This window comes from Anolis sagrei, chromosome 1 (assembly GCF_037176765.1).
Source record: "Anolis sagrei isolate rAnoSag1 chromosome 1, rAnoSag1.mat, whole genome shotgun sequence".
NCBI classification, from domain to species: domain Eukaryota; kingdom Metazoa; phylum Chordata; class Lepidosauria; order Squamata; family Dactyloidae; genus Anolis; species Anolis sagrei.
In genome coordinates, this window is record NC_090021.1 from 31,856,596 (window position 1) to 31,884,356 (window position 27,761).

General features: G+C 41.1%; 1 protein-coding gene across 2 annotated transcripts in view; it reads right to left on the minus strand.

Moving 5' to 3' along the window:
- Positions 1-27,761, minus strand: part of KCNH1 (potassium voltage-gated channel subfamily H member 1) — a 309,132-nt gene that overhangs the window by 258,612 nt on the left and 22,759 nt on the right. For both annotated transcript variants that reach the window (XR_009629959.2, XM_060754331.2), the window contains exons 2-3: positions 6,412-6,535; positions 2,945-3,051 (exon numbers count right to left, since the gene is read on the minus strand). Coding sequence is in view for 1 of the 2 variants with exons in the window: in XM_060754331.2 (XP_060610314.1) it covers positions 2,945-3,051; positions 6,412-6,535 (231 nt within the window). In the remaining variant the exon portion in view is untranslated. The remainder of the gene's footprint in view (positions 1-2,944; positions 3,052-6,411; positions 6,536-27,761) is intronic.

Here is a 27,761-nt window from a genome sequence, read left to right on the forward strand (position 1 = left end):
AGTTGTTAGGGATGTTCAAATGTTACTGTAAGCAAAGCAGCTCACTGTTACATGCAGCACACTTGTTTGTTTGTTTATTTATTTATTTATTTATTTATTTATTTATTTATTTGGAGTGCTTCTGCCCCACTGGGCTTCTCCTCCTACAAGATGTGTTTAGTGCCCTGCTTTGTGTGATGACTGAGATAGGAACAATGGCTTCTTCTCATACTTTTTACCTTAAGAAGCAGTGCAGCTTTCTGAACACAGTAAAAAGGGGGAGAAAGCTTTGAGGGTAGGTTTTAACTGCAAAGCTGCACAGTTTTTCAAATTCTTCTGTAGTTCTGTGTAGTTCCAGAAAGAAAAAAGAAGTTATAAATTGTGGGCATTTTTGAGGTGCTGTTTTTCCCCCAGCTAATTTTCTCAGAAGGTTGGAAACTCCAAATTCAATCTCCGTTGTGTAACTGATGAATTTCCATCCATCTCTAGTAGGCTTCAATATTATAAATATCAGCGCTGGTGACCATACCAAAGAATATAGGATTAATAAAGAAGAAGATCCCCTGCTGAGAGCGGGCTTCTGTGCAATGTTTAAATAGACCAGTGGTTCCCAACCTGTGGTCCAAGGACCACCAGTGGCCTTCAAGAACTAAAATATGGTCCACAGCCTCACCATTACTACACCATTGCAACAAGAGTGACTGGTCTCACGAAACCCTCTTACAGTACCAAGACTTCCTAAATATGGTTTTCTGTGGGTGAGCACATGGTGACTACTGGATGGCATATGTTCTGTATCAGAAACTAATGCTGATGTGGTCTAGCCAATGCAATTTTCTGAATCAGCACCCCAAATAACCAAACCAAATCTATAGTTGACCAAAAACTGATTGATACTAATGTTGGAGAGTGGTCCCTGGTCAAAAAAAGGTTGGTAACCACTGAGATAAACCGAGGCTGAATAGCTATGAGACTACAAATGTTTTATACATTATTGTTTCTAACTGTTATCAAGTTGACTTCAGCGTATGGTAACTCCCTGATCTCCAAGTCACCTTATCAACAATAACCTTGTTCAGGTCTTGCAGACTCAGGGCCATGGCTTCCTTGATTGAGTCTATATATTTGGAAGTGATCTTCCTCTTCCTTTCTAAGTTTTAAGCATTATTGTCTTTTTCAGCATCTTCTCATGATATGGTAAGTAAAAAAAAGTAGATAAATCATCAACTATTTAGGACTTGTAGGTACTGTAAACCAACAACAGTGGGAGTGACGGTGTCACCAGTCCTGAATTAAACTCGTAGTTCAAAACATTTTTAAAAGACAGGAATATGAACGGGCATGGTGGTCACTTGGTCACAGCATTCTTGTCTTCCTGTCTGGGCTTTAGCACATCAGGTTAACCACCAGCTGCAGTAAATCTTGCCAATCAAAAGGTTGACAGTTCAAAACCCAGGTCTGATTGAGCTCCTGGCCTTTAGCCCAGCTTCTGCCTACCTAGCAGTTTGAAAACTAATGTGAGTAGACAGATAGGAGAAGTATTTAAGGCACCCATAAGGAAATGCCAGAAAATGCTGGCAATTCCATCAAAGGAGGAAGTTTACGAACAAGAGCTCTTTGGCAGGGAAGCTGGAGCAACTGCACACACACACAACCCATGGCCGGAACCAAGCTGAAGATGCTCCAAATGCTGAAGATGTGAAAGCCTATAAATACCTCTATCTATGTACAGTTGTATGTCTTGTCAGTGTATAACAGCACTGAATATTTTCTCTATATGTGATCCGCTCTGAGTTGTCTTCAGGGTGAGAAGGGCGAAATACAAATACTGTAAATAAATAAATATACTTACTGCATGCAAATTGCCGTGAGATATGACCCTAGATTTGCTACCAATATTTTTAATCCCTGTTCTTCTTTCCTTTCCATTTTCCCTGATGCTTCTTTCTTCTCTCATTTCCAAAGCTATACAATGGCATTTTATGTACAATGTTCCCTCGCTACTTCGCAGTTCGCTTATTGCAGACTCGCTGTTTGTAGAGCTGCTCCCCGTTCCTTCCGCACCAGGCTGGGCACCAGGCGTGGGCACCCAGCCTGGCAAGGAAGGGACCTCCGAGGCAGGAAGCAGCTGAGGTGGCAAGGAGGAGGACACTGCGAAGTAGGGACACTCCACCCACTCATGGGCGGAGCATCCCTACTTCACGGATTTTCACTTATCATGGGTGGTCCTGGAATGGAACACCCGCAATAAGTGAGGGAATACTGTACATCAATCACATATCCTGTTCTTAAAAATGTATTGGTTGTACATGAAAAGTCTCTCATTTTATTTGCATGGCTAGATTTCCAAAAACACTCACTGACTAAAATACAAGGATAAGGCTCTAAATTGAGTTTGGGGGAATCACATGTACAGGCCTCGTGCAGAAATATAAGAAAGCGTCACCAAAGAGATTCCTACAAGACCTCTGATATTAAAATTCTGTAAGAAAGCAATTTCCTACAGCCACTGCTCTGGTTATCAAATTAGTGTATCATTGCTAGCAATCCTATTACTGAATGCCAAGGTGTAGTTATAATTCCTGTAATTCTCTCCATCTGGAAACCTATTAATGTGGATAGAAGGAAGATGACCCATATCTACATGGGATATTTTCCACTAGGGTAACAAAATCGTAATTAATAACAAATCCTATTGAATAAACAGTTTCTGTCAGAAACATACCACAGAATCTTGCTTGAGGACTGAGAAGATGCCTAGAGCTGACATATTTTGTCAGACATGGAGAAATGAAACCATCCTTCAGATACAGGGGACCATACCGTACACTCAGTGCCATTTCCATAGCAGTAATGATGCTCTGCCATGTTAATCAGATTAAAATACATCTCTTAGTTTGCTTGCTTCCTTGCTTTTCTATTTCTGGACTGCTTTATTGAAAACAGAGTAAAAAATTCCACTTACTGTTCTTCTTGTACATTAGGATTTCAAAGGAATTCATCTCGTAGTTCTCAAATGTTTGCCGTACTTTATCTACTGTTTCTTTATCCGTCAACTCTCCATACATAAAACTGCAAGAAAATTGAAATATATATTTTTTTTAAAAAATATGGATCTGAAGAGCCACATACAAGACATATTAGTGTGACTATATCTACCTATCTCTATACATTTCATTTTCCTCTCAATATGGGAATCCAAGTCAGTTCACAATCTGAGTTACAACAAAATACAGTTAAAATAATGGTTAATACAAGCTTGTAAAAATAATTTAAAAACAATATCATTAAGAATATAAATGTAAACATTTTTAAAGCTGATGAACTATAATGATGATGGTGATGATAGTAAAAATACAAATACAAGTCGCCCCAACTGAAAGACCTTCTGCAACAGATAGTTAACACTCAAGTGCTTTGGTAAACAGAAAAGTCTTTGTGTTGTCGAAGGCTTTCATGGCTTGATTAACTAGGCTGCTGTGTGTTTTCCGGGCGGTCTGGCCATGTTCCAGAAGCCTTCTCTCCTGACGTTTCACCCACATCTATGTCAGGCATCCTTAGAGATTGTAAGGTATGTTGGAAACTGGGCCAGTGGGGTTTATATATCTGTGGATTGTCCAGGATGGGAAAAAGATCTCTTGTCTGCTTGAAGCAAGTGTGAATGTTGCAATTGGCCACCTTGATTAGCATTTAGTGGCCTTGCAGCTTCCAAGCCTGGCTGATTGCTTCCTGGGGTGATCCTTTGTTGGAAATGAAAATGAACAAAATCTGGCTACCAGTATTAAACAAAACTCTAAAATCAGGGCAGTAAATAATGAGCAATACGCAAAACACAGGGGAAATCCAGACAAGAATCAATCAGGGTCGGCTAACACCACCCAACAATGGATTCTCCCAGGCAGGAATCAGCCAGACTTTGAAGTTGTAAGGCAATTAAATGCTAATCAAAGTGGCCAATTGCAACATTCACACTTGCCTCCAACAGACAAGAGTTCTTTCTCCCACCCTGGACATTACACAGATATATAAACCTCACTTGCCAAGTTTCCAACAGACTTCACATCTCTGAGGATGCCTGCTATAGACGTGAGTGAAATGTCAGGAGAGAATGCTTCTGGAACATGGCCATACAGCCTGGAAAACTCACAGCAACCCAGAAAGGTCTTTTCTTGCCAATAGAAAGAGTGCAGAGAGGAAACCAAAGCTAGTTTCTAGTGGGAGATAATTCCATCATCTTGGACCAAATGTTTTCATGAGAGAAAGCCTTCCTTCAAGATCTTAAAACACAAGAAGACTTACATGGGAAGATACAGTCTTTCAGACAGGATGGAGCTAAACCATATAGGGCTTTACAGATCATATTTTTTCAATTGTGTCCAGAGTCAAATAATTCATAGGTGCATCTACACTGCAAAATTAATGCATTTTTCACAATGCTTTGAACTCAATGCTATGGAATCCTGGGATTTGTATCTTGGTGGGGCACCAAAGGTCTGGCAGAGAAGGCTGAAAATCTTGTAAAACCACAACAATTTCTAAACAGGTCACAGGTTTGACAAGACAGATACAAGAGGCTTAAGGAAGCCCAAGGCTTATATACAAGATTGTGTCAATGGCCATAGTAATTGTTATTGATTATTCTTCTCTCACCCCCTCTGTGGCTTTTTCTGCTAACCAAAACTTTGTGCCACAGAGTTTCCCAATACACAGGAGCCTCAAAGGGGATCTATATCTTAAGCTCACAGTTACAGAAGCACGTCTGTCATCCATCTATCCCACTTTTTCTCTTGTAAAAAGAAACAACAATCTCTCACACACAAATGTACACACACATAACTGTACCACTCCTTAGAGTAGAGCATCAAAATCGTGGATCATGACATATTACTTTAAGATAAATAGCACATGTAGTTGAACATTATATTGGATTTATGCAGGGCAAAACTGGTTGCAACTCAGCTTTGAAGTTCACTAAGCAACCAAGTATGAGTCACAATCCCTGAACGCCATTAGATGCTGTTAGCATAAAAGCGGAAAACCTCTCCTTACACACCCACACACCCATAGCTCTGCTTCAACTATGATGTCACGGTGCCCCTTTCATGTAGTTTTAGCAATAATGCATTTGTTTTAATTCCTAAGTTGGGGAAATCCATATTCAGTAGGATCTCCATATCTGCAGTGGAAAATAATAATAATAATAATAATAATAATAATAATAATACACTTGGGAAATGTTCAAGTTGTGATTTTGTGATACAAAATTCAGCATATATATCTCATTGCTATATCATACTGTGTTTTTCTGTCATAATAATAATAATAATTATTATTATTATTATTATTATTATTTATTTGTAACCCACCCTATCTCTCTGAGGGGGCTCAGGGTGGTTTCCAACAAAACTGGCAAACATTCAATGCCATAATAAAGCAGACAAACAACAAATCAGTCGACACAGTAAATAAAACAACATCAATATAAACTTAGAATAACTAGTCAAAAATAACCAAAAATTAAGAACTTAAATAAACATAATTTATCACATCACACATATTTACCAACGAACTAAATACTAAGCAGCTAAAATGCATTAAAAATATGGAGTTGTTTACTGCAATCAACAGGGCTGAGGTAGATTTCCAGTATCTAAATGAGAGTATATATTAAGATGTACTAGTCCTCCTCCTCTCCATAAGTTAAAGTGCATAAATAGGTTTTTAGAAGTTTTTTAAAGGAGAGGAGAGAGGGGGCCATTTTTAGTTCTTTAGCAGGGGAGTTCCAGAGGTGGGGAGCGGCCATGGGAAAGGCCCCCTCTCTCATTCCCACCAGCCACACTTGAGACAGAAGTGGGACTGAGAGCAGGGCCACTTCCATGGACTGCCGCGCTCGTGGTAGTTTATATACATAGATGTGGTTTTTCAAATAGCCTGAGCCTGAACTGTTTATATTCCAAGAACCCCCACCTCACCTGAATGGATACCTAAAACCACAAATAATAGCAAAACCTATATTTTGATTATACTTGGCTGGAAAAATGCCACAGGATTGCATTAGAGGACCTAGAGTGATCCACGAACTCTTCTAGAATGGTATTTTTGGAGCATGGTTATGTGGATACTGAATCCGTGGATAAGGGGGTCAAACGGTATGAAGTTTTTCATCATTGCCACTATTGTCATCACCACCACCAGTATTATTGTGTGGTTTGTAGGTATCAGATATAGTGAAACTGCACAATTCTAATGCTCTTTGTGTTGCTAGCCTCCAAGTGACGCATTGCCATTGCTGCTGTTTCAAGCTGGAGAGGATGGAGTTAAAAGGGGGGGGGGGGGGGATGAACATGCTGTTTCTGTTGTTTTTATTTTATTCAGACAAAGAAAAGCAACATGACAAGCTGTTTAACAGAAAGTAAATCAGCAGTGAAATACCTGCAGGTGCTGCTTTTTTGCATAACTTCTGCTCTGTGGTATCCTGAGAGCTTGCAAAATCCATCATTGCTATACACAATGGGCCAATCCACTATCTGGGCATTACCCAGGACAAAATTGGTATCTGCGTGAGACAATGTATCAGTTAGATAACAAGGCTGTACAGCACATTAAGTGATTACATAACAACTCCATCACCCCACCCACCTGTACGTATGTGCATGCAAACACATCCATGTATGTACAGTTATGGAGCCCTCGATTCTTGAAGGTGCTTCTTCATTTCAACAACTGAAGTCTGAATTTGATACAATATTAATTTCATGAATATGATTAACATGCATGTTCTAAACATGGAGCAGAGCATGAAGCAATACGGAAAGGGCAGAAAGACATTAACCTTTCTCTTCCTGCCATGGTCCTTTCCCCAACGTACTGAAGAGGAGCCTCATATTGGCTAAGGCTGAGAGACTCCTCCACTGGCACTGAGGTGGCCATCTCTCCTACTTTGGGAAAATTCACTAGGACAATTCCTTCTTGGGAGGGCTGTCCAATCCACGTTTGTTTTAAAGAGGAAGAAGCATAGCAAGAAAGGAGAGCAGCAGCCTTGTGAAACTATCCCATCCCAACTCAGCACCATGGACAGCAGTCTGAACAAGTTATATGGACCCAGTCTACACCGGAGCCTTTTCCAGAGCAATCCAGGATTCTTTTTCATATGGTTTTGCTCCTCTTGGAGCACATGTCCTTTTTAAAAAAAACAAAAACAAAAAGAACCTGTTTGAATACAACAGAGTTTTTAAAAAAACACAGGCAAGTGATATTGTTTTTAGGGAGGAGGGAGCAAGTTTGTTTTCTGCTGTCCTGGAAACTAGGACACAATAGAGCAATGGCTTCAAACTACAGGGAAGGAGATTCCACCCGAACATTAGGAAGAATTTCTTGACTGTGAGAGCTGTTCAGCAGTGGAACTCTTTGCCCTGGAGTGTGGTGGAGGCTCCTTCTTTGGAGGTTTTTGAGCAGAGGCTGGATGGCCATCTGTCAGGGGTGCTTTGAATGCAATTTTCCTGCTTCTTGGCAGGGGGTTGGACTGGATGGCCTATGAGGTCTCTTCCAACTCAATGATTTTATGATTCTATAATTATAGGTTGCTGTGAATTTTCCAGGCTGTATGGCCATGTCCCAGAAGCATTCTCTCCCGACATTCACCCACATCTATGGCAGGCACACTCAGAGGTTGTGAGGTATATTGGAAACTAAGCAAGGGAGGTTTATTTATCTGTGGAAGGTCCAGGGTGGGAGAAAAGAACTCTTGTCTATAGGAGGCAAGTGTGAATGTTGCAATTAATCACCTTGATTGGCATTGCAAAGCCTTGGAGCTTCAAGGCCTGGCTGATTCCTGCCTGGGGGAATCCTTTGTTGGGAGGCATTAGCTGGCCCTCATTGTTTCATGTATGGCATTCCCCTCACTTGCTTAGTTTCCAGTACACCTCACAACCTCTGAGGATGCCTGCCATAGATGTGGGCGAAACGTCAGGAGAGAATGCTTCTGGAACATAAAGCCCGGAAAACTCACAGCAACCCAATGGTTCTGGTCATGAAAGCCTTTGACAACATATTGATACTGTTTTCAATTTTGACTTATAAACACCCTATGAATGAGACACTTCCAAGTCATCCTATCCTCAACAGCTCTATTCAGGTCTTGCAGACTCAGAGCCATGGCTTCCTTGATAGGTCTATCCATCCGGAATTGACTTTTTTTTTCTTTTCCTACTGTCTTCTACCTCACATTATTGTCTTTTCTGAAGAATCCTGGCCAAAGTACCACAGTCATCTTGACTTCTTTAGTCATCTTGACTTCTAGGGATTGTTCTGGCTTTATTTGCATATAGGTCTACAACTAAGGTTCAATGGGTTCCAAGGGATGCGCCTTTGAATCCAAACTATAGCCAGGGTTACACAGGTCTGGATTATACTTGGCCACACATAATGCAGTTCTCACATGAATCAACTACATAATATTTTAGTACCAAGCATAATATATGTGCATGGTTAGATGAGAGATCAAGCAGAACTGGACAGAAACATTCTTCTTAGGTGTCTTAGGGTGACTTGATAGTTATGAGCAAGGGTAGATTAGTACAAGATGCCTATAAGTGCCTCTTCTGCTGTCAGATCACTCCAACCCAGAGAAAAACAATGGGTTGGTGACCACCCCCTTGGAAATATCTCTAATGAATTCCCTTGCCTGAGCTATATGCAGAAGCAGCAGCTGCTGCAATTGCAGCTACAGACATTGCCGCAGCATCCTCTCTGCCCTGGATCTCAGGAGCAGGACTGCTGCCAGGGAAGGAGGAAAGGAAAAAGAGCAGCAGCATGAGGACACACGTACACTCCGACACGGAGACACACACTTCTGTTTCCAGAGCCCCACCACTGCAGGAGAAAGAAGTCCAACACCGCTTTCTATACAACTAGCACTATTACTGCCAGGCTGCTAGCAATCTGCTGTCAGCACTCTGCTGGTACTGAGAGAATGCAGCAGGAGAATGCTTGCCCTGGAAAACAGATGGAAAGAAAAAGAGTGGCCATCCCTAACATGCTTCCTCTTGAAGGATCAAGCCTGATTCCAGCCCATGTGGCAGAATACGTTTAAAGAGGGTAAAGAAAAGTCAAGTTATATTTAAATGCATATATTAAAACTGTATTACCTTTATAGAATCACAGATTCTATAAAGGTCTGTCCAGTCCAACCCACTGCCGTGAGAAATACACAGTCAAGGGCCTCTAGTCTCTGTTTGAAAACCTCCAAAGAAAAAGACAAAACCACACTCCAAGGTAGCATATTCCACTGTCCAGCAGCTTTTACTGTCTAGATTTTTCCTCAAAGTTTGTATCCGTTGCTCTGTGTCCTAGTTTCAGGAGCAGCAGAAAACAAGCTTGCTCCTTCCTCAAAGTGACATTCTTTCAGATTTATAAACATGGCTATCAATGCTCCTTCTCAACCTTCTCTTCTCCAAGTGAAACATATCAAACTACCTAAGCCGCTCCTCATAGGGCTTGGCTGCCAAGCCTTTTACCATTTTTGTCACCCTTCTCTGGATATGTTACAACTTATAAATATCCTTCTTGAATTGTGGTGCCCAGAACTGGACACAGTATTCCAGGAGAGATCAGAGTAAAATAAAATTATTATCCCACGTTATTATAATGCTCAGGCACTGTAGAGGTCTGAAACTGCTTTAGGAAGAAATGGATATCATATGTCACATGATAGAATCAGGACTAACTTGCATTTAAACTGCATGTAAGTTGACCCAGGGTGCAATCGCCCCACTGTGATGAGACATGCAAAGTTATTATATCTAAAGTTCCATCAAACACATGAAAATTAACCATTTTTACACAAATCTTTGCTCTTTTATTCTCTCTTTTGGTGGTATGTAAGCAGCTAATCTAATTGGCAATTTATCCTGTCCACAACATGTTTTATTTTGTTCTTCCTGGAAATAAGATTAGTTAACACTTGAAACTTATTTTATATTAATATGGTTTTGATTATATATTTAAATATTACGCATTGATATATTTAAATGGCTGTTAGGAAACAATTTTGAGCCACTTTTAATAATATACATATGATGAGCAGTGATGAACATTTGTGTCTGAATTTGTTGTAAAACATACTGTGTTCAAGAGTGGGGGAAATGTGACTCACAGGCTATGTACAGGCTCTCCTCCAAACCTCTGACATCTATCTCCAAAAATCCACCCATAATTTCAGAATCATTTTATGCCATGCCAAGCCAGTCAAGACCACCTGCAACTATCCTAATTGCCCCCTGTCCCTCTTTGAAAGTCTATATTTTGGCTGTAAATCAGCCAAAAATTGTGACTATAGGTGTCATGTTGCCAATTCCGTTCCACCTAAATGCACTTGTGTAACTTATAGGAGAAGGCATGGAGACAAGTATTGACCCCCACCCTGTGTACACTCTTGATATATACAGAAAAGTATAGAAATGTACATGATACAGTCACAGGTCATACCAGCTGCCCTGGTTGTCTTGACCGAATGTGCCAATGGGGATTGCTGTCAAGCTTTATACAGCCACAGATATACTGACACATTAACACTGGCCATGCCAAAGGTTTAGCAAACTCAGTGGAGAAACTTTGTTGACCTCATGTGACATGTAACCCAGTAGACAACAGATTTTTCTGACATCTGCTTTCTCACTGATTCTGAGGATAGTAATTTTAAAACTGGAACCTTAATAGGTTTTCTTCAAGGATAAAAGCTGTAATGACAGGCAATGTTTCTATACTAGAAATATGGTGACCTGCATCAATCTTGTCATCTTGTTTTACAATGTGCAGCCAAAGGGACATTGCTGTAACAGAAAACATGTTCAGAAAATGAAGAAGCTCTTAAAAATACAGATTACTTCCCTGAATCTATTTCTACATTATACGTGTTTATGAACATGCTGGTTTCCTTGGTGTTCCTATGACCTGGGATAGGCTGCCTTTGAAGACTGTGTGGAAACTTCAGCTAGTCCAGGGAGCCAGATTGCTCACCGGAGCACCATACAGGGAGCACACCACCCTCCTATTATGTTAACTCCACTGGCTGCTGATCCAATTCCAAGCACAATTCAAGCTGGTCTTGGCCTACAAAGCCCTATACGGCTCCGGCCCAGCTTATTTGTCCAAACGTAGTTCCCTCTACATTCCACCTCATAGTTTAAGATCCACCGGGGAGGTCCTGCTATCAGTCCCACCAGCCTTGCAAACACATCTGGTGGGGATGAGGGACAGGGCCTTCTTGGTGGTGACCCCCTGCTTGAGGAAATCGCTCCCCAGTGAGAATAGATCGGCGTCCTCCCTCCTTTCCTTTAGGAAAAAAACTGAAATCGTGGTTTTGGAACCAGGCCTTTGGCTAACAGATATAACAGCACTTTAGACACTGAACTGGACAGTATAATTGTTATAATAATGGAAACAGCTATATGATTGTTTAACTAGTGCTATTGTTTTTAATCTATTATATATTTATGGTTTTATATTGCTGTTATATTGTGATTTGCGGCATCAAATTGCTGCCAGTGTTAGCCGCTCTGAGTCCCCCCTCAGGGGTTGAGAAGGACTGGGTAGAAATGTTGTAAATAAATAAATAAACAAAATAGTGGCTACTTACCAGCCATAACATTATCTGCATTGCACCGCCAATGTGGTCACATGACTGTGACTCCTTGGCAGTGTGAGTTCACACTTCCAAATGGATAGCATACTTCTGCCCTTCCACTATGCTGCCTTCCTGCCTTTGTTGTTGTTGTTGTTAAAAGACACAACTGTTAAGTGTTGTGTTTTTAAAAAACAGCAAGAGGAGAGGGAAGCATATAACACAGAAGCAGCTTGACCTTATAGCCTCATACATCCCAGAACTATGTCACGAGCAGGGGCTATTGATGGGTTTCACTCATCTACAGCTTGGAATAGCTTCATAGCAAGGAGATGGGTATTGCATGACTTTGTGCAATAGGGACCGTGAGCAAAGGTCCAGTTTCCATTTCCATGCAATAAGTCCTACGAGTGGGAAACAATCTCCAATTAAAACAGAAAATGCTTATTTATATGACCCTGGTAATTTGCCCTTTTGTGATACTGATGTATAGCATCATGAGTTGGTGGAATGGCCTTCTTTAAAAATGGAAGGTGTTGCTATGTAGCAAAGGCTCAGCCCATCATCACAACATCCGTTCTGTGGCTGCATACATGTACTTGAAATATGTATCCCACCTCATATATAATGCAGATAGTATTCTGAACCCGTTGCTGCACATGGAGAATGCATCCCATAAATTCCACTAACCCTCCTTTTTCCACATTATATCTGAGTGACAGTGACAGTCTATGAGACAATGTGGAGATCATCATTTCACACAGTGTAAACAGAGGTTTCTGAAATATCTGCACTCTTAGTGAAATGCAGAAAGGGTGAGTTTGGGGGGAGTTATTTGTTTTTAATTGAGTTGTGTTTTTTTCTGTGCTCTGCAAATATTAAATAGCTTGGGAACCAGCTGCTCAGCTGTGTTAATTCATGTCCTTGATGCTGATTGCAGGGTAGCAATTTGTGCCAAAGCCCAAACTTACATTTTGCAACCAGCTTGGTCCTGATTAGTACTGCATTGGCTTGGATAAAAGACATGCTATCAATGACCATTTTATATATTTTTTTCTGGAAAATTATCAACAAGGCAATCTTTACATCAGACAGTGAAAGGGTGAGAAAGGAATGATTGTCAGCCTTTGGCCTTCCAGATGTTTTTGACATCCATTCACAGAATCCCTGATCTATGGCCAGTCTGGTAGAACTTCTGGGATTTGCAGTCTGAAACATCTGGTACCTGAGTACCACAGAGTTATCATTGTATGAAAGAGATGCCAAAGAGACTCACTTCAAATAACTTTCCCATCTGTAGCTTATAAAAAAACTACTACTTCATAACTATAATTTTGCTACTGTTATGAGTCGTAAATATCTGATATGCAGAATGTATTTTCATTCACTGGACCAATCTGGCACAAATACCCAATATGCCCACAATGGAATACTGGTGGGGTTGAGGGGGGATTGATTTTATCATTTGGGAGTTGTAGTTGCTGAGATTTATAGTTCACCTACTATCAAAGAGCACTCTGAACTCAACCAATGATGGAATTGGAACAAACTTGGCACACAGAACTCCCATGACCAAGAGAAAATACTGGAAGGGTTTGGTGGGCCTTGACCTTGAGTTTGGAAGTTGCAGTTTATCCTTCATCCAGAGAGCACTGTGGACTCAAACAATAATAGGTCTGGACCAAACTTGGCACAATTACTCAAAATGCTGAAATGTGACGTTTGGGGAGGAAAGACCTTGATATTTGGGAGTTGTAGTTGCTGGGATTTATAGTTTACCTACAATCAAAGAGCATTCTGAACCCCACCAACAATAGAATTGGGCCAAACTTCCCACACTGAACTCCCATGACCAACAAAAAATACTGTGTTTTCTGATGGTCTTTGGTGACACCTCTCACATCCCCTCACGACCTCCCAGGGGTCCCAACCCCCAGGTTGAGAAACACTGATTTAAGGAGATCCCATTCCACCTTAAATCCTGTGGCTGCCTTCTGCAGAATTCTGGGATTTGTAGTCTAGTGAGGCTGAGAATTTTAAGAGCCCCTCTCTAAACTGCAATGCCCAGGATTTAACAGGAGGCAGCCTGCATTCTAAAACTCCATTATACGTATGCCAGACAGAGAGACTGAGAGAGAGAACGTCAGAAAGAGAGAAAGGAAGAAATACAGGGAGGAAAGGTAAACACATACAATACTAGATAGATAGATAGATAATAAAAAAAAACCTTGATTAGTAATGGGTCTGTGCTAGAATATGCAGAGCTCCAGTGAAAGGGAGCCAAAATGGTGATATGGTTTGAGTGCTGGACCGAAGTTCAAATCCTTGCTCAACCATAGAAATCTATTAGATGACCCTGGACAAGCCACTCTCTCTCAGCCTCACAAGAAGGCAAATCCCCTCTGAACAAATGGTTGCCAAAAAAAACCTTATCATAGGGTCACATTGGGTTATTGTAATTTGGAAATGACTTGAAATCAGAGTAACAGGCATATCAATGAAACCCAAGGCACCTAGCCAGTTTCCCAGTTTCCCTTTGATAATTCAGAACTATCTGTTATCTACAGCCCTACGATTAGGCAGTTTCTGGCTAATGTTTCAGGTGGAAGATGCTGAAGGGCAGCAGTAACACAGTTTCCCAACTGTTCTTCTTGAGATTCCTGGCCATTCCTCTCTTGGAAGACAAACAGTACCTCATAGATTATCTATCACCCTCCAAATTAACTCCTCTTCTAAGGCAGTGGTGGATGTTATTCCATTGCCATTGCTAAAGTAATTTCAACCTGCCATGTCAGTTTACTTCTTTATGTGGAATGAAAAAGGAGACACAGTTGTATATTTTGCCTCAAGTATCAGAATATCTTGAGACACTCCTGGTGATAGAATCCCACAATTTCCTCAACAGATAAGCTGAGGATATTTTAAATGCAAACATTTGGAAACTCATCATCCTTAGTCCAACAGATAGGAATCCCACACTAAATGCAAAGAATCAGAAAGACACTTGTTTTCAAGAGGGACTTCTCAAGTTTATAGCAAGCATGTAATTCTTACTTTCACAGCCTCATTCTTCCTTTAAAAATAAGGACTAAAAGCCACCCACAGTGAGTCTGGCAAGGTATTTACTGCTGTCGTTAACCATTTTGCCAAGTGGAAGATGCAAATAAGTGAAACTTAAACATGAACTCCTATAAATTTAACTCACCCTCCCACCCTTTTCCCACAAAAACATTAGTCATGCAATGAACACGTGGGTATTCAACAAAACACATCTTTTGCGATGTACATCCCTTGGCCCACTATAGTTACAAAAGGAAAACATCTTTATATTCCTCCTCAAGTGAAATATAGCAATAATATAACTACAGGACACTTTAACTGCTTTGTTTCTCACAACCTGTGTCAAATCCCCCGGCTTTTACTCAGACAGTTGCTGTGGCAGGCTCCAAAAACAATAAAGCAAGTTAACATTAACTATAATTAATTCAGTCGTCCAATTTTTCCTCATTGTTTTCATGCCATACACATGCCATGGAACTTATATAACTTTATTAACTCTGCCCTCCATCTCACTAAAATAGATATCAAAATAGAAACATTTAAATGAGTCAGCTGAAAGTTGCAAGCATGCTCTTTGTTAATATTCACCATTGCTTTTGTACAGCTTATGTGCTTTTAGTCCAGGCATGGGCAAACTTCAGCCCTCCGGGAGTTTTGGACTTCCAGCTGTTAGGAATTGTGAGAGCTGAAGTCCAAAACATCTGGAGGGCTGAAGTTTGTCCATGCCCATTTTAGTCTGTACAGAGTTTGCAATGCCTGGTGTAGCCTCATATAATATCAATTGAGTCACATTGAACTGGATTATATGTGTCTACACTGCAGTCAACCTGCATTCTGAAACTGAATTATATGGCAGTCGCCCTCCTCTGGACACATTCCAGCTTGTCAATATCTCTCTTCTGGGCATCACAATTGAAGGGACATATTGGCAAGCTGGAATGTGTCCAGAGGAGGGCAACTAAAATGATCGAGGGTCTGAAGAAGAAGCCCTATGCAGAGCAGCTTAAAGAGCTGGACATGTTTAGCCTTCAGAAGAGAAGGCTGAGAGGAGACATGATAGCCATGTATAAATATGTGAGATTAAGTCCTAGGGAGGAAGGAGCGAACTTGTTTTCTGCTGCCCTGGAGACTAGAACGCGGAACAATGGCTTCAAACTACATGAAAGGAGATTCCATCTGAACATTAGGAAGAACTTCCCGACTATGAGAGCTGTTTAGCAGTGTAACTCTCTGCTCTGGAGTGTGGTAGTGGTTCCTTCTTTGGAAGCTTTTAAACAGAGGCTGGATGGCCATCTGTCAGGGGTGCTTTGAATGCAATTTTCCTGCTTCTTGGCAGGAGGTGGACCCCTGGTGGTGCAGTGGGTTAAACCCACTGCGCTCCGACAGATGGATGGCCATCTGTCGGGGGTGCTTTGAATACAATTTTCCTACTTCTTGGCAGGGGGTGGAGCTTCCAGTGGCACAGTGGGTTAAACCCCTGTGCCGGCAGGACTGAAGACCGACAGGTCGCAGGTTCGAATCCGGGGAGAGGCAGATGAGCTCCCTCTATCAGCTCCAGCTCCTCATGTGGGGACATGAGAGATGCGTCCCATAAGGATGATAAAACATCAAATCATTCAGGTGTCCCCGGGGCAACATCCTTGCAGACAGCCAATTCTCTCACACCAGAAGTGACTTGCAGTTTCTCAGGTCGCTCCTGACATGACCAAGGCAGGGGGTTGGACTGGATGGCCCATAAGGTCTCTTCCAATTCTATGATTCTATGTAGATGGAGTCATGTAGGGAGAATACTGGGAATGACAGCAATGTTGCTTTAAGAACAGGCAGAGGAGGGACAAAAGCCCCTGAAACAGATTACTGGGCAGACTACTCAGCATGTTGATTCTCCCCATTCACAGGTTGCAAAAGGATGCAGCAAAATTTTCTATGGCAGAGAAGAACAGAACCAAAAAAGAGTTTTTACACTTCAAAGGATTGGATAATCCCACTCACAATCACAGTACTAGTTCCCAAAGTGGGTGAGATGGTTTCCAAGCCATATAAATGATGAGAAACCTATTGAAGGGCTTTAAGGCGATCAGGAATGGATGGATGCTAGGGACCTTACTGTGCAGAGAGGAAAAGTAAAAGAACCCCTCTTTTCTTCCTTTGAGTTAAAGTAAGACATGGTATTGCTCAGCTTCTGGGCTGAAAACAGGCTGGGACAAAACAACATTGTGGCACATTGTGTACTCTGTACAATGAGTAAAGGTATAACATAAAAGAGCACCTGTGACAAACAAACAAGGATGTAGCTACGGGAGGAAGGAGAACATTGCTCTTCTCAGCGTAAATTCTAACCCTCAGTGAAATGTTCCTTTACTCTCTAAATTTGTAGCACCACAGTAACTTAAAATTTGTCAAAAAAGGGTTGAGCATTTAAGAAATACATTTTTAGTGTACAAAAGAAAGGCATCCAAATATAGCACATGTTCCAGACGTGAACAATTTGGGGACTGGAGGAAAATTTCATTTGATGGATCAGAATTCTTATTTTGGGGATAATACTGTCATCATCCCACCTCTCACAGCTACATCCCTGTTGTTGCGAGGTAATGGCAGGTAGCCCTTTCCATCCTTCTGGTAAATTTAGGATGCCTGATTCAAAGGGGGTTCACCTCCCACTACTGAGATTTACCTTCCTTGCCTCCTTAGTGGTGCTTTCCCTAGAATCCTAGGGTGCATCTACACAGTAGAATTAATACAATTTGATACTACTTTAACTGCCATGGCTCATGAGAATTGTAGTTTTACAAGGTCTTCCACCTTCTCTGAAAAAAATGTTACAGGCGCCTCAAACCACACCTCCCACAATTTCATGTCACTGTGTCATAGCAGTTAAAGTGGTGTAAAACTTTTGGAAAAGGCAAAACCTTTTGGAAAGGCATCCACATCCTTTTGGGGAAAACAGAATCTCCAAACCCTTTTGGAAAGGATGACCTTTTGGAGATTAATTAGCATTCACACCATTTGGATAATCATAACCTTTTGTAAAGTATGATCTTCCTCAGAAGAGCTTAAAGCACATTTGAGTAAATCTCTTCTTTAGTGGTAAATGTCCACTAATAGTCATGCAAGGCACTTTGGGTTTCTCAGTTGTCAGACTGATATGCCTGGTTATCACTTTGTATTGTTAGGAACAAAGATTGTGCCAATGCACAAAATATATAGTATATCTTCAGAAGTGTTATTTCAGTTGCGCAAAAAAATCTACTCTCCCATAAAATATCTTGTTTCTATATCAAGTTCTCAAGAGACAGAAATAAAGCAGACTTCATTAAAAAATAACATATTTGGTTTACTCGCAACCTTCATGTATTCAGCATACAAGTACATAACTTTTCAATCCAGTTAGAAGTAGTTTCTCTGAATTAGAAGTAGTTTCTCTGTGCAGATAACACAGGGCATCTTTCTTATCACCAAACAGTAACATGTTTACATTCTAATGGAATCTGTCCTATAAAATGGAGCTGAATAAAATCCTACTTTATCCCTTTTGAACTGGAATATATGGCAGTGTGGACTCAGTTAACCCCGTTCAAAACAGACATTGTGAGATTTTCTACCTTGCTATTCCGGATTATATGTCTGTGTGGAAGGGCCTAGAGTCTCATCTCTGAGCAGGTCCAGATCTGATCACATGATCTGTAGGCCCTCCCACAACCTCAAACAACATAGAGTTAAGGAAGTTGCATACCAAAACACACATATATAATACAAGTAAGCAAAACAGAATCATATGCTAACAAATTACTAGTGGAGGCTTGAAGAAGGTTGCTATTTCCAACAAAAAAAATGCATTAATTCTACAGTGTATTTATTTACTGTATTTATATACTGTATTTGTATACAGTAAATACAATGTGTGGGTGCGCCTCTAGAATCACACAGTTGGAAAAGACCACAAGACCATCTAATCCAATCCCACAGCATTCCATGCAGGAATACACAACCAAAGCATTCCTGGCAGATGGCTATCCATTCTGTTTTTAAAAACCCAAAACTCAGTTACAGTCCAAGGCATCATAATGCACTGTTGAACAATTCTTCCTCTAACAGAATAATCAAGCACAATCTCATTACTAAGGCAAGATAAATTAATTGTGTCCTGTCCACTCAAGTACTCAGTAATCTCCTAGACCCTCTCTTCCCTCGGGCTAGGAGAAACCCGACTGCGAACCTTCTTTAAAAGCCTCCAAGGGAGTCGTAGAAAGCAGCGCTAATAAACCTGCTCCATTTATCAAAAACCTGCATGGAGCCTGACTCACAAGTCAAGGTTCAATACACAATCCTATCCTGTCTCTACATTTCCCCTCATAACTTTGTCAGTAAAGAAAATAAACGTCTATTTAAAAGAAAGGAAGAAAACTACATGTTCTGAGGAGGGACCTGAGATATCCCTGGAGGAGGACTGTATCCATGCAGACTGACAGGAGGATCCTCTGCTTCTTTTGCTAAGCAGACAAGCTGCCGAGAGAGGGATGATGACAAGCATTGATTCCCTCCAGCGAGACTGCTCCTCGGGAAGCAGAACTGCAGTAGGTAGAAATCATGAAGGTCTCAGCAGACCCTGGCAAAGGAGAAGTGTTGCAAAGCTGGCAGGTGGTTGGGCATAAGAGGATGAAGGCATGGTGGCAGCTTATCCATATCTTCCAACTATCCTGAATTGGCAGAGACAGTCCTGAATAATATTCCTTTGTTATTTCACTAACAAAAAGAGAGGCAAAAAAAAAAACCCCTGACAGCTAGTATAGCTTATAAATACTTAAAGGACAATGTTTAGGAGGTGAAATGATATCCATGTTTAAATATTTGAAAGGTTGTCACATTGAGAAGGGAGCAAGTTTTTGTATGTTCCTCTGGAGACTAGGACATGGAGGAATTGATTCAAACTACAGAAAAAGAGATTCCAGTTAAGCATTAGGAAGAACTTCCTGGTGGTAAGAGCTGCTTGATTGTGCAACATGCTCCCTTGGTGTGTTGTGGAGTCTTCTTCTCTAGGGGTTTTAAAACAGAATAGAAGATGTGCTGTTGAATGCTTTCATGGCCAGAATCACTGGGTTGCTGTGAGTTTTCCAGGCTGTGTGGCCATGTTCCAGAAGCATTCTCTCTTGACATATTGTTAAAAGCATTCATGGCCGGAATCACTGGGTTGTTGTAGGTTTTTTTGGGCTATATGGCCATGTTCTAGAGGCATTCTCTCCTGATGTTTCACCTGCATCTATGGCGAGCATCCTCAGAGGTAGCTTGCATCCTCCTCACTACCTCTGAGGATGCTTGCCATAAATGCATGCGAAACGTCAGGAGAGAATGCCTCTAGAACATGGCCATATAGCCCAAAAAAAACCCATTCTCTCTTTACGTTTTGCCCACATCTATGGCAGGCATCCTCAGAGGTTGTGAGGTTTGTTGGAAACTAGGCAAGTGAGCTTTATATATCTGTGGAACATCCAGGGTGGGAGAAAGATCTTGTCTGCTTGAGGCAAGTGTGAATGTTGCAATTGGCCACCTTGATTAGCACTGAATGGCCCCAGGCAGCAATCAGTCAGGCTTTGAAGCTACAAAACTATTAAATGCTAATCAAGCTAGCCAATTGCAACATTCACGCTTCCCTCAAGCAGACCAGAGTTCTTTCTCCCACCCTGGACATTCCAGATATATAAACCTCACTTGCCTAGTTTCCAACAGACCTCACAAACTTTGAAGATGCTTGCCATAGATGTGGGCAAAATGTCAGGAGAGAATGCTTCTGGAACATGGCCATACAACCCTGAAAACTCACAACAACCCAGAGAATGGAAGGTCATCTGCCACTGAGTGCTTTGATTGAGCATTCCTACACGGCAATGGTTGGTCTGGTCTCTTCCAACTCTATGTTTCTATCATGACATTCTGGGTTGGTCCTCATGCACCCTCCACAAAGATGTCTTTGTCATAAGATGTCTTTTCTAGGTTGCCCCACACATCAAAAGAACCAGGAGCATGACAATGGCTTGATCGCTGTGTTCTATGGAGTCAATACTTTAGGCCACTGGTTCCATAGCATATAAACATTTGAGGTTGTGAGAAGCAAATGGCCATGCAATGAAGGGCTGCAGCTGCTTGGAGAAAAGGGTTGGAGCAACTATTAGAGAGATATGTGACCACGGAGTTTAGGCAATGGAGGATTGAAGCTAGAACTAAGCTGGAGTGGGGCCAGTAAGCATAGAAGCCTTTGTCCTTCTCTTCTGTCCCCAATTCTCCAAATTTCAAGCACTCTGTGTTTTTGTGAGTCAAAGTAATAAGAAGAATATAGTACATAAACCAAGACACCTTGAAAAAAATTACAAACATTAATCCCTAGTTGGCTAACAAAAAAGAGGTCCAAAAGAAACCAGAAACTAAAGGCCAAAGTGGGAAAAAACTCTTATCAGGCTTCCCAGAACTGTCATCTTTTTTTTCTTTTTTTGATAACTCTTTCTATCCAAAATACTGTCTTTGCTGAAAGCTATAAAATGTTCGGGGGGGGGGGGTGCAATAAGGGTCTTGCTTTTGAAAATGCATTAATCTCTTAACTTGCATGAACAAATCGACATGCATTTGGGAAATAGTAACTTGTTATAAACACTGTAGCATAGAGTTAACGACCACTGTAAAGAGAGAAGAAAACCTTGCTTAAGAAAGCTGCATGGGAAGAGCTCCCTCTAGTGTCCAGGGCCTGCCTGCTGCACCCTCAAGATAGACCTAAGGCCATACATCACTCTTTAATATTAAATTTGCAGAAATCACTTATTACTATGAGAAAGGAAGGAAGGACGTACATTCTGATTTCATCATTTTTTAAAAAACAATGTATTTGCCACAATTTAAATTTTATTCTATTTTTTAAAACAAAATACTTGAGCGGTTGCATATTGTAGATGCAATAATCCTATTTCTTATTACAAAATGGATTAAGATCACTTCATAATCCAGACCAAGGAGGTTAACAAAGCCCCAAAGATTAATTCTTCCACCATCAAAACTACCAAATACTTAAATTAGATTGGAACACCACCAGTTCCAAAATGACTGGTTAGGTATACGCAAGTAAGTCATAGGAATATCCTTGGGAAATCTTTGTGCTGTTGGGATCTTTAGCGGGGTGAACAAGATTTGAGAAGATGTGACTCCCCAGATGTTGTTGGGCTTCAATTTTCATTGGCCTTTGCCGTCTTGGCTAATGCCGAGATAATGCGAGTAGTAATAGTTCAACAGGGTCTGAAGAACTGGTGTGATTTAGTAAAAGTAAAGGTCTCCCCTGGACATTAAGTCTAGTCAAATCCAACACTGGGGTGTGGAGCTCACCTCCATTTCCAAGCCAAAGAGCCAGTGTTGTCAACAGACGCCTCCAAGGTCATATAGCTGGCATGACTGCATGGAGTGCCCTTACCTTCCCGCCAAAGCATTTGCATGTTTTCGAACTACTAGGTTGGGAGAAGCTGGGGCTAACAACAGGAGCTCATCCCATCCACAGATTCGAACCGCCGACCTTTCGGTCAACAAGTTCCACAGCTTAGTGGTTTAACTTGCTGCACCACCACAGCCCCAGTGTGATTTATCTCCTCATAAATGAGACAGAGGCTACCTCTACACTGCAGAATTAATGCAGTTAGACGCCACTTTAACTACTATGGCTCAATGCTGTTGAATTCTAGGCATTTTAGTTTTACAAGGTCTTGAGCCTTTTCTGCCAAAGAGTGTTGGTATTCTAATGACACTACAACTATAGGTATAGAACTGAACCATGGCAGTTAAAGTGGTGCCATGCTGCATTAATACTACAGTGTAGATGTACCCGAAAATCAATGAGGCTGCAACACTGTAGTCTGGAGAGCAAGAGATATTAGACATAGATAAGTAAGTAATGTAAGTTGGGCTCCTGAGATAAGAGGCAAGAGTATCAGTCTCTTTACATTGTCTCTCTTTTCGCCATATTATGGCTCCAAACAAGACTTCTTGCAACTATCTGTATGTGGAAGACAATGTGCAATCTTCTCCTGTCTCTTTTGCTGCAGGGAAATACCTGCCTAGGCAACAAAAGAAATACGGCTTCCTCTTACAAAAGTACAGCAAAGAAGAATTGCCATTCATTCTTCCTGACGCTGTGTGGGAAAGGAGAATGCACTTTCTCCTGTACATAAATCATCTGTGGGAAGTATACAACAAAGCAGACCTTTCAGAATAACTCTTGGAGGAGCACCAAAAATACAGTTTGCTTTTGGTTAGGTGAACACAGCATTACGAGCAGTAGAGCCACTCTGATTTATCCAGATTATTCAGATGAACTATTGTCTGCTAAGGCAGGCTGGCTTTTTACAAGCAACACAGAGCAGTCTGTTGAGACTGCAGATTTCATGAGGGAGCCCTTTCCCTGCCTTCATACTCTCCCATTCATTTTTTAAAAGAGAGATGGTTCAGGGGACAGAAGATATACACTGCCACACAAACTGATCTCACAGATGGCCAGGCTCTTTTTGGGTGCTTGGCATTATATGGCAGTGTAGTTGGGGCCTCATTCTGCTAAGCTTCCAAAACATATGTAATCAGAATGGCAACCAGAAGTACTAAAAAAGACAAGTTTGACGTGGAGATGAGTTTGGAGGGAGTGGGAGAAACAAGTACAATTTTTTGTTTCTTTCTGTGAAACACTGGTTGCAGCAACAGTTTTTCTTTTCATACAAAGGGAAAAAAGTCAGGAAAGGATTAAGAAACCCACACACAACACCTGCTACAATCCCAATAATAGTCAGCCCCTGTCCTGTCAGAGTGCTATTGGCTTTGTTTAAAGAGCATACACAATGCGCTCTCTCTCTCTCTCTCTCTCTCTCTCTCTCTCTCTATATATATATATATATATATATATATATATTCATTCCTTGGATGTATAGTTCACCTGTAATCTAAGAGCACTCTGAATTCCACCAATGATGGACCTGGAACCTTGGCACACAGAAGCCCCATGACCGATAAAAATACTGGAGGTCTTTGGAGGGATTTCTAGGAGTTGTAGTTCACCTAAATCCAGAGAGCACTGTGAAACCAAACACCTATAGATCTGGACCAAACTTGGCACATATACCTGATATGCCGAAATTTGCTTACTAGAGGGGTATGGAGGGAACTCACCTTCATTTTTGGGAGTTGTAGTTCACCCACAACCAGAGAAACAGTGACCTCCACCGATGATGGATCTGGAGCAAACTTGGCACACAGAACTCCCATAACTAACTCAACCTACTTGAGGGTTTTGAGGGGACTGACTCATCGTAGTGGGAGTTGTAGTTTACCCTACAGCCAGAGAGCATACTGAACACCACCAATGATGCATCCAGAGCAAACCTGCCCAACATAACAAACTTTAAATACTGATGGAGTTTTTCGGGGTTAACCTGGCATGATGTGAGTTGTAGTTAATCTAAAACCTTATAAATTTTGTACAATTTTTAAAAATGACTTTTTCAAATAACGTGGGCAATGCCAGGTACCCATGTTAGTATATAATATATATAAGCTTTGCATAGCATAGGTAAGGGTTAACACCCAAGTGATGTTTGTTTTGCTCTCCTTGCCCCGGTTCAAAAGAGTTCACCTCACTTTCTGTCCCTGTGATAATTGGATTTTGAAATAAATTGGCTTGTTGTGGAAATAAGGATTGGTGATAAAACTTCAGTGGATACACTTTTTGTCATGATAACTCTTTCGGGAGTTAATTTCCCTTCCGGAGGGGGAGATTCCTCTCACGTCCTGTTGTCTCACCACAACTCTTAACTATGAGTCATTTATAAGTCTGATGTTTGTAACTCGGGGACTACCTGCGCACAATAGTAAGCCCTGGCTGACTCATCTGCGATGTTTACTGGAAACGCAGAAGAGAGAGTAAGTCTCACAATCAAAATTATGAAGTGGTTTGGACAATTTTTAAATAAGACCCTACTGGCAATTGAGTACAAAATTGAGATTCACAGATTGTAGTCAACAAATATCATTTCCTATCTGCACAATGAAGTGGTTTGTGTAAGCCACTTCAAACGTAGACATAAATCCGAGCTGTTAGTTACATAAATATTATCTCAAAAAGGAAGGAAATATTTCACCTCACAAAAGACATCAAAATCAAGAGATTGAATCGCCACATTTGATCAAACCTAGCCTGAACATTTTGCTGCCTTAGATGAAGAAAAGGATGTCATCTACTCCCATGTCATGTACAAAAGCTATCTGGACGAAGAGCTGATTTTTTTCTTCAATGCTTGTACATCAACATTCTCCATTATATCTGAGGCAACAAGATAGCATCAGGGGTACACACGAGACATAAGGTACATCTACATTGTCAAATTAATGCAGTTTGGCTGTTTTAACTGTTATGTCTCAATATTATGGAATCATGGGAGTTGTAGCTTTATAAGGTCTTTAGCCTTCCCTGCCCAAAAAAATGCTGATGTTGCCAAACTACGAACCTCAGGAATCCATAACACAGAACCATGGAAGTTAAAGCTGTGTCAAATTGAGATACCTCTACAGCCGTGGTTCTCAACCTCCTAATGCCACAACCCCTCAATACAATTCCTCATGTTGTGGTGACCCCCAACCATAAAATTATTTTTGTTGCTACTTCATAACTGTAATTTTGCTACTGTTATGAATCGTAATGTAAATATCTGATATGCAGGATGTATTTTCATTCACTGGACCTAATTTTCACAAATACCCGACGCACCCACATTTGAATACTGGTGGGGTTGGTGGGGGACTGATTTTGTCATTTGGGAGTTGCAGTTGCTGAGATTTATAGTTCACCTACAACCAAAGAGCACTCTGAACTCCACCAACAATGGAATTGGACCAAACTTGGCACGCAGAACTACCATGACCAACAGAAAATACTGGAAGGGTTTGTTGAGCATTTACCTTGAGTTTTGGAGCTGTAGTTCACCTACATCCAGAGAGGACTAAGGACTCAAATAATTATGGACCTGGACCAAACTTGGCATGAATATTCAATATGTGCAAATGTGAACACTGGTGGAGTTTGGGGAAAATAGACTTTGACATTTGGGAGTTGTAGTTGCTGGGATTTATAGTTCATCTACACCATTCTGAACCCCACCAATGATAAAATTGGGCCAAACTTGCCACAACGAACCCACATGACCAACAGAAAATACTGTGCTTTCTGATGATCTTTGGTGACCCCTTTGACACCCCTCTTGCAACCACCCAGATTGAGAAACACTGCTTTACAGTGTAGATGTACCCTGTGTCTAGAAGCAAAGCCAGTAACAGTATTCTAATAAACCCACCAAACAATACTATAAAGTACAAATCTACTGAGTTCAGTAGAGCTTATTGAAAGATATGTGTGTATAGAGCAAGCAAGGGCAAACTCTGGCCATCCAGATGTATTGGACTTCAACTCCCATAATTCCTAACAGCCTCTGTTCCTTCCTTTTCCCCCTCACCCCTTAAGACTCTGGCATGCTTAAGCAGCTGAGGGGGAGAAAGAAAGGGCCTGAGGCTGTTAGGAATTGTGGGAGTTGAATGGTGTCTTAAATTAACTAATACTTTCTTATAATGCTCTTATAATACTTTGTATTCTCATGTGCAGATAATAAGAGCTGTTGGATGAAAAAGGTATTTCCAATGGTGGTCTTTCCTTTTCCCTCCAGTCTTCTGTGTACCACGCTTCAATTCCTTTCATAGGATTATGAGGTACGGAGGGAAAAAATGAAAGGTCAATCCTGTTGTAGTTTGCTTTTCCAACACCTTGCTGCCACTTTCCAGCATGTACTCCACGAACTGAATTCCTCACTGTGCCTAATAACAGAACCAGGTCTGTTCCTGATGCTTTGAATATTTACAATTTCAAAAGCTTGAAATTAATTGAAGTACAATATGTTGCTTCAGGATTACTGATTATCTACATGGCCTTCACAAACAATAGGTTTTTTAAGATATATGCATGCAGCCTTCTAGGTTTGTATGGGTAATCATATATTTGCAGAATAAACACAGAGTTGGAACACTTCCGTCGCAGAGGAAGACTGGCATATGGTTATTGCTAAGTAGTTTTTTTAGTTCCAACAAGAACATATGAGCTGGGAGGAAGGGAGAGAAGCAAGGCATTTGCATCTTCTGGAATATCACACTGAGTTATTTTGAAACACCCAAAAGAGAGAGAAAAACATCAAGGTAGTCAGAAAGAGATTCCTGAACTATTTATGTTGAAGATCTGGCTGCCAGACTTGGACTCTGTTTTGGAATAAAGCCTTCTTGGGACAGCAAGCTGCCCAGATAAGTGCATCTCATTAGGACTTAATAGTATTGCTTCTGAAAATTTTACAAGATTTGGAAGCCCTAGAAATAAAATAAAAATATGCCTCCCGTGAGATACAAGTTTACTTAAATGACACCATTTGTTACGTCTTTTATAGCTACGGGTTTGCTTGCAATAGGCTCTAAGAAAAGTTGTAGTATATTCCTTGCATTACAATATGGAAGCCACAGAAGACATATTGTAAAGGTAAAGGTTTCCCCTTGACATCAAGTCTATCATGTCCAACTCTGGGGTGTGGTGCTCATCTCCATTTCTAAGCCAATGATCCATTTCTAAGCCAATGAGCCATAGACACCTCCAAGGTCATGTGGCTGGCATGACTACATGGAGCACCTTCCCTTCCCGCCAGAGCAGTACCTATTGATCTACTCACATTTGCATGTTTTTGAACTGCTAGGTTGGCAGAAGCTGGGACTAACAGCGGGAGCTCACCCAGCTCCCAATTCAAACCACTGACCTTTTTGTCAGCAAGTTCAGTAGCTCAGCAGTTTAACCTGATGCACCACCGGGAGCTCTGAAGACATATTAAGGCAAAGGTAAAGGTTTTCCCCTGATATAAAGTCCAGTTGTGTCCGACTCTGGGGATTGGTGCTCATCTCCATTTCTAAGCCAAAGAGCCAGTGTTGCCCATAGACACCTCCAAGCTCATGTGGCCAGCCTGAATGCATGGTGCGCCATTACCTTCCCACCAGAGCGGTACCTATT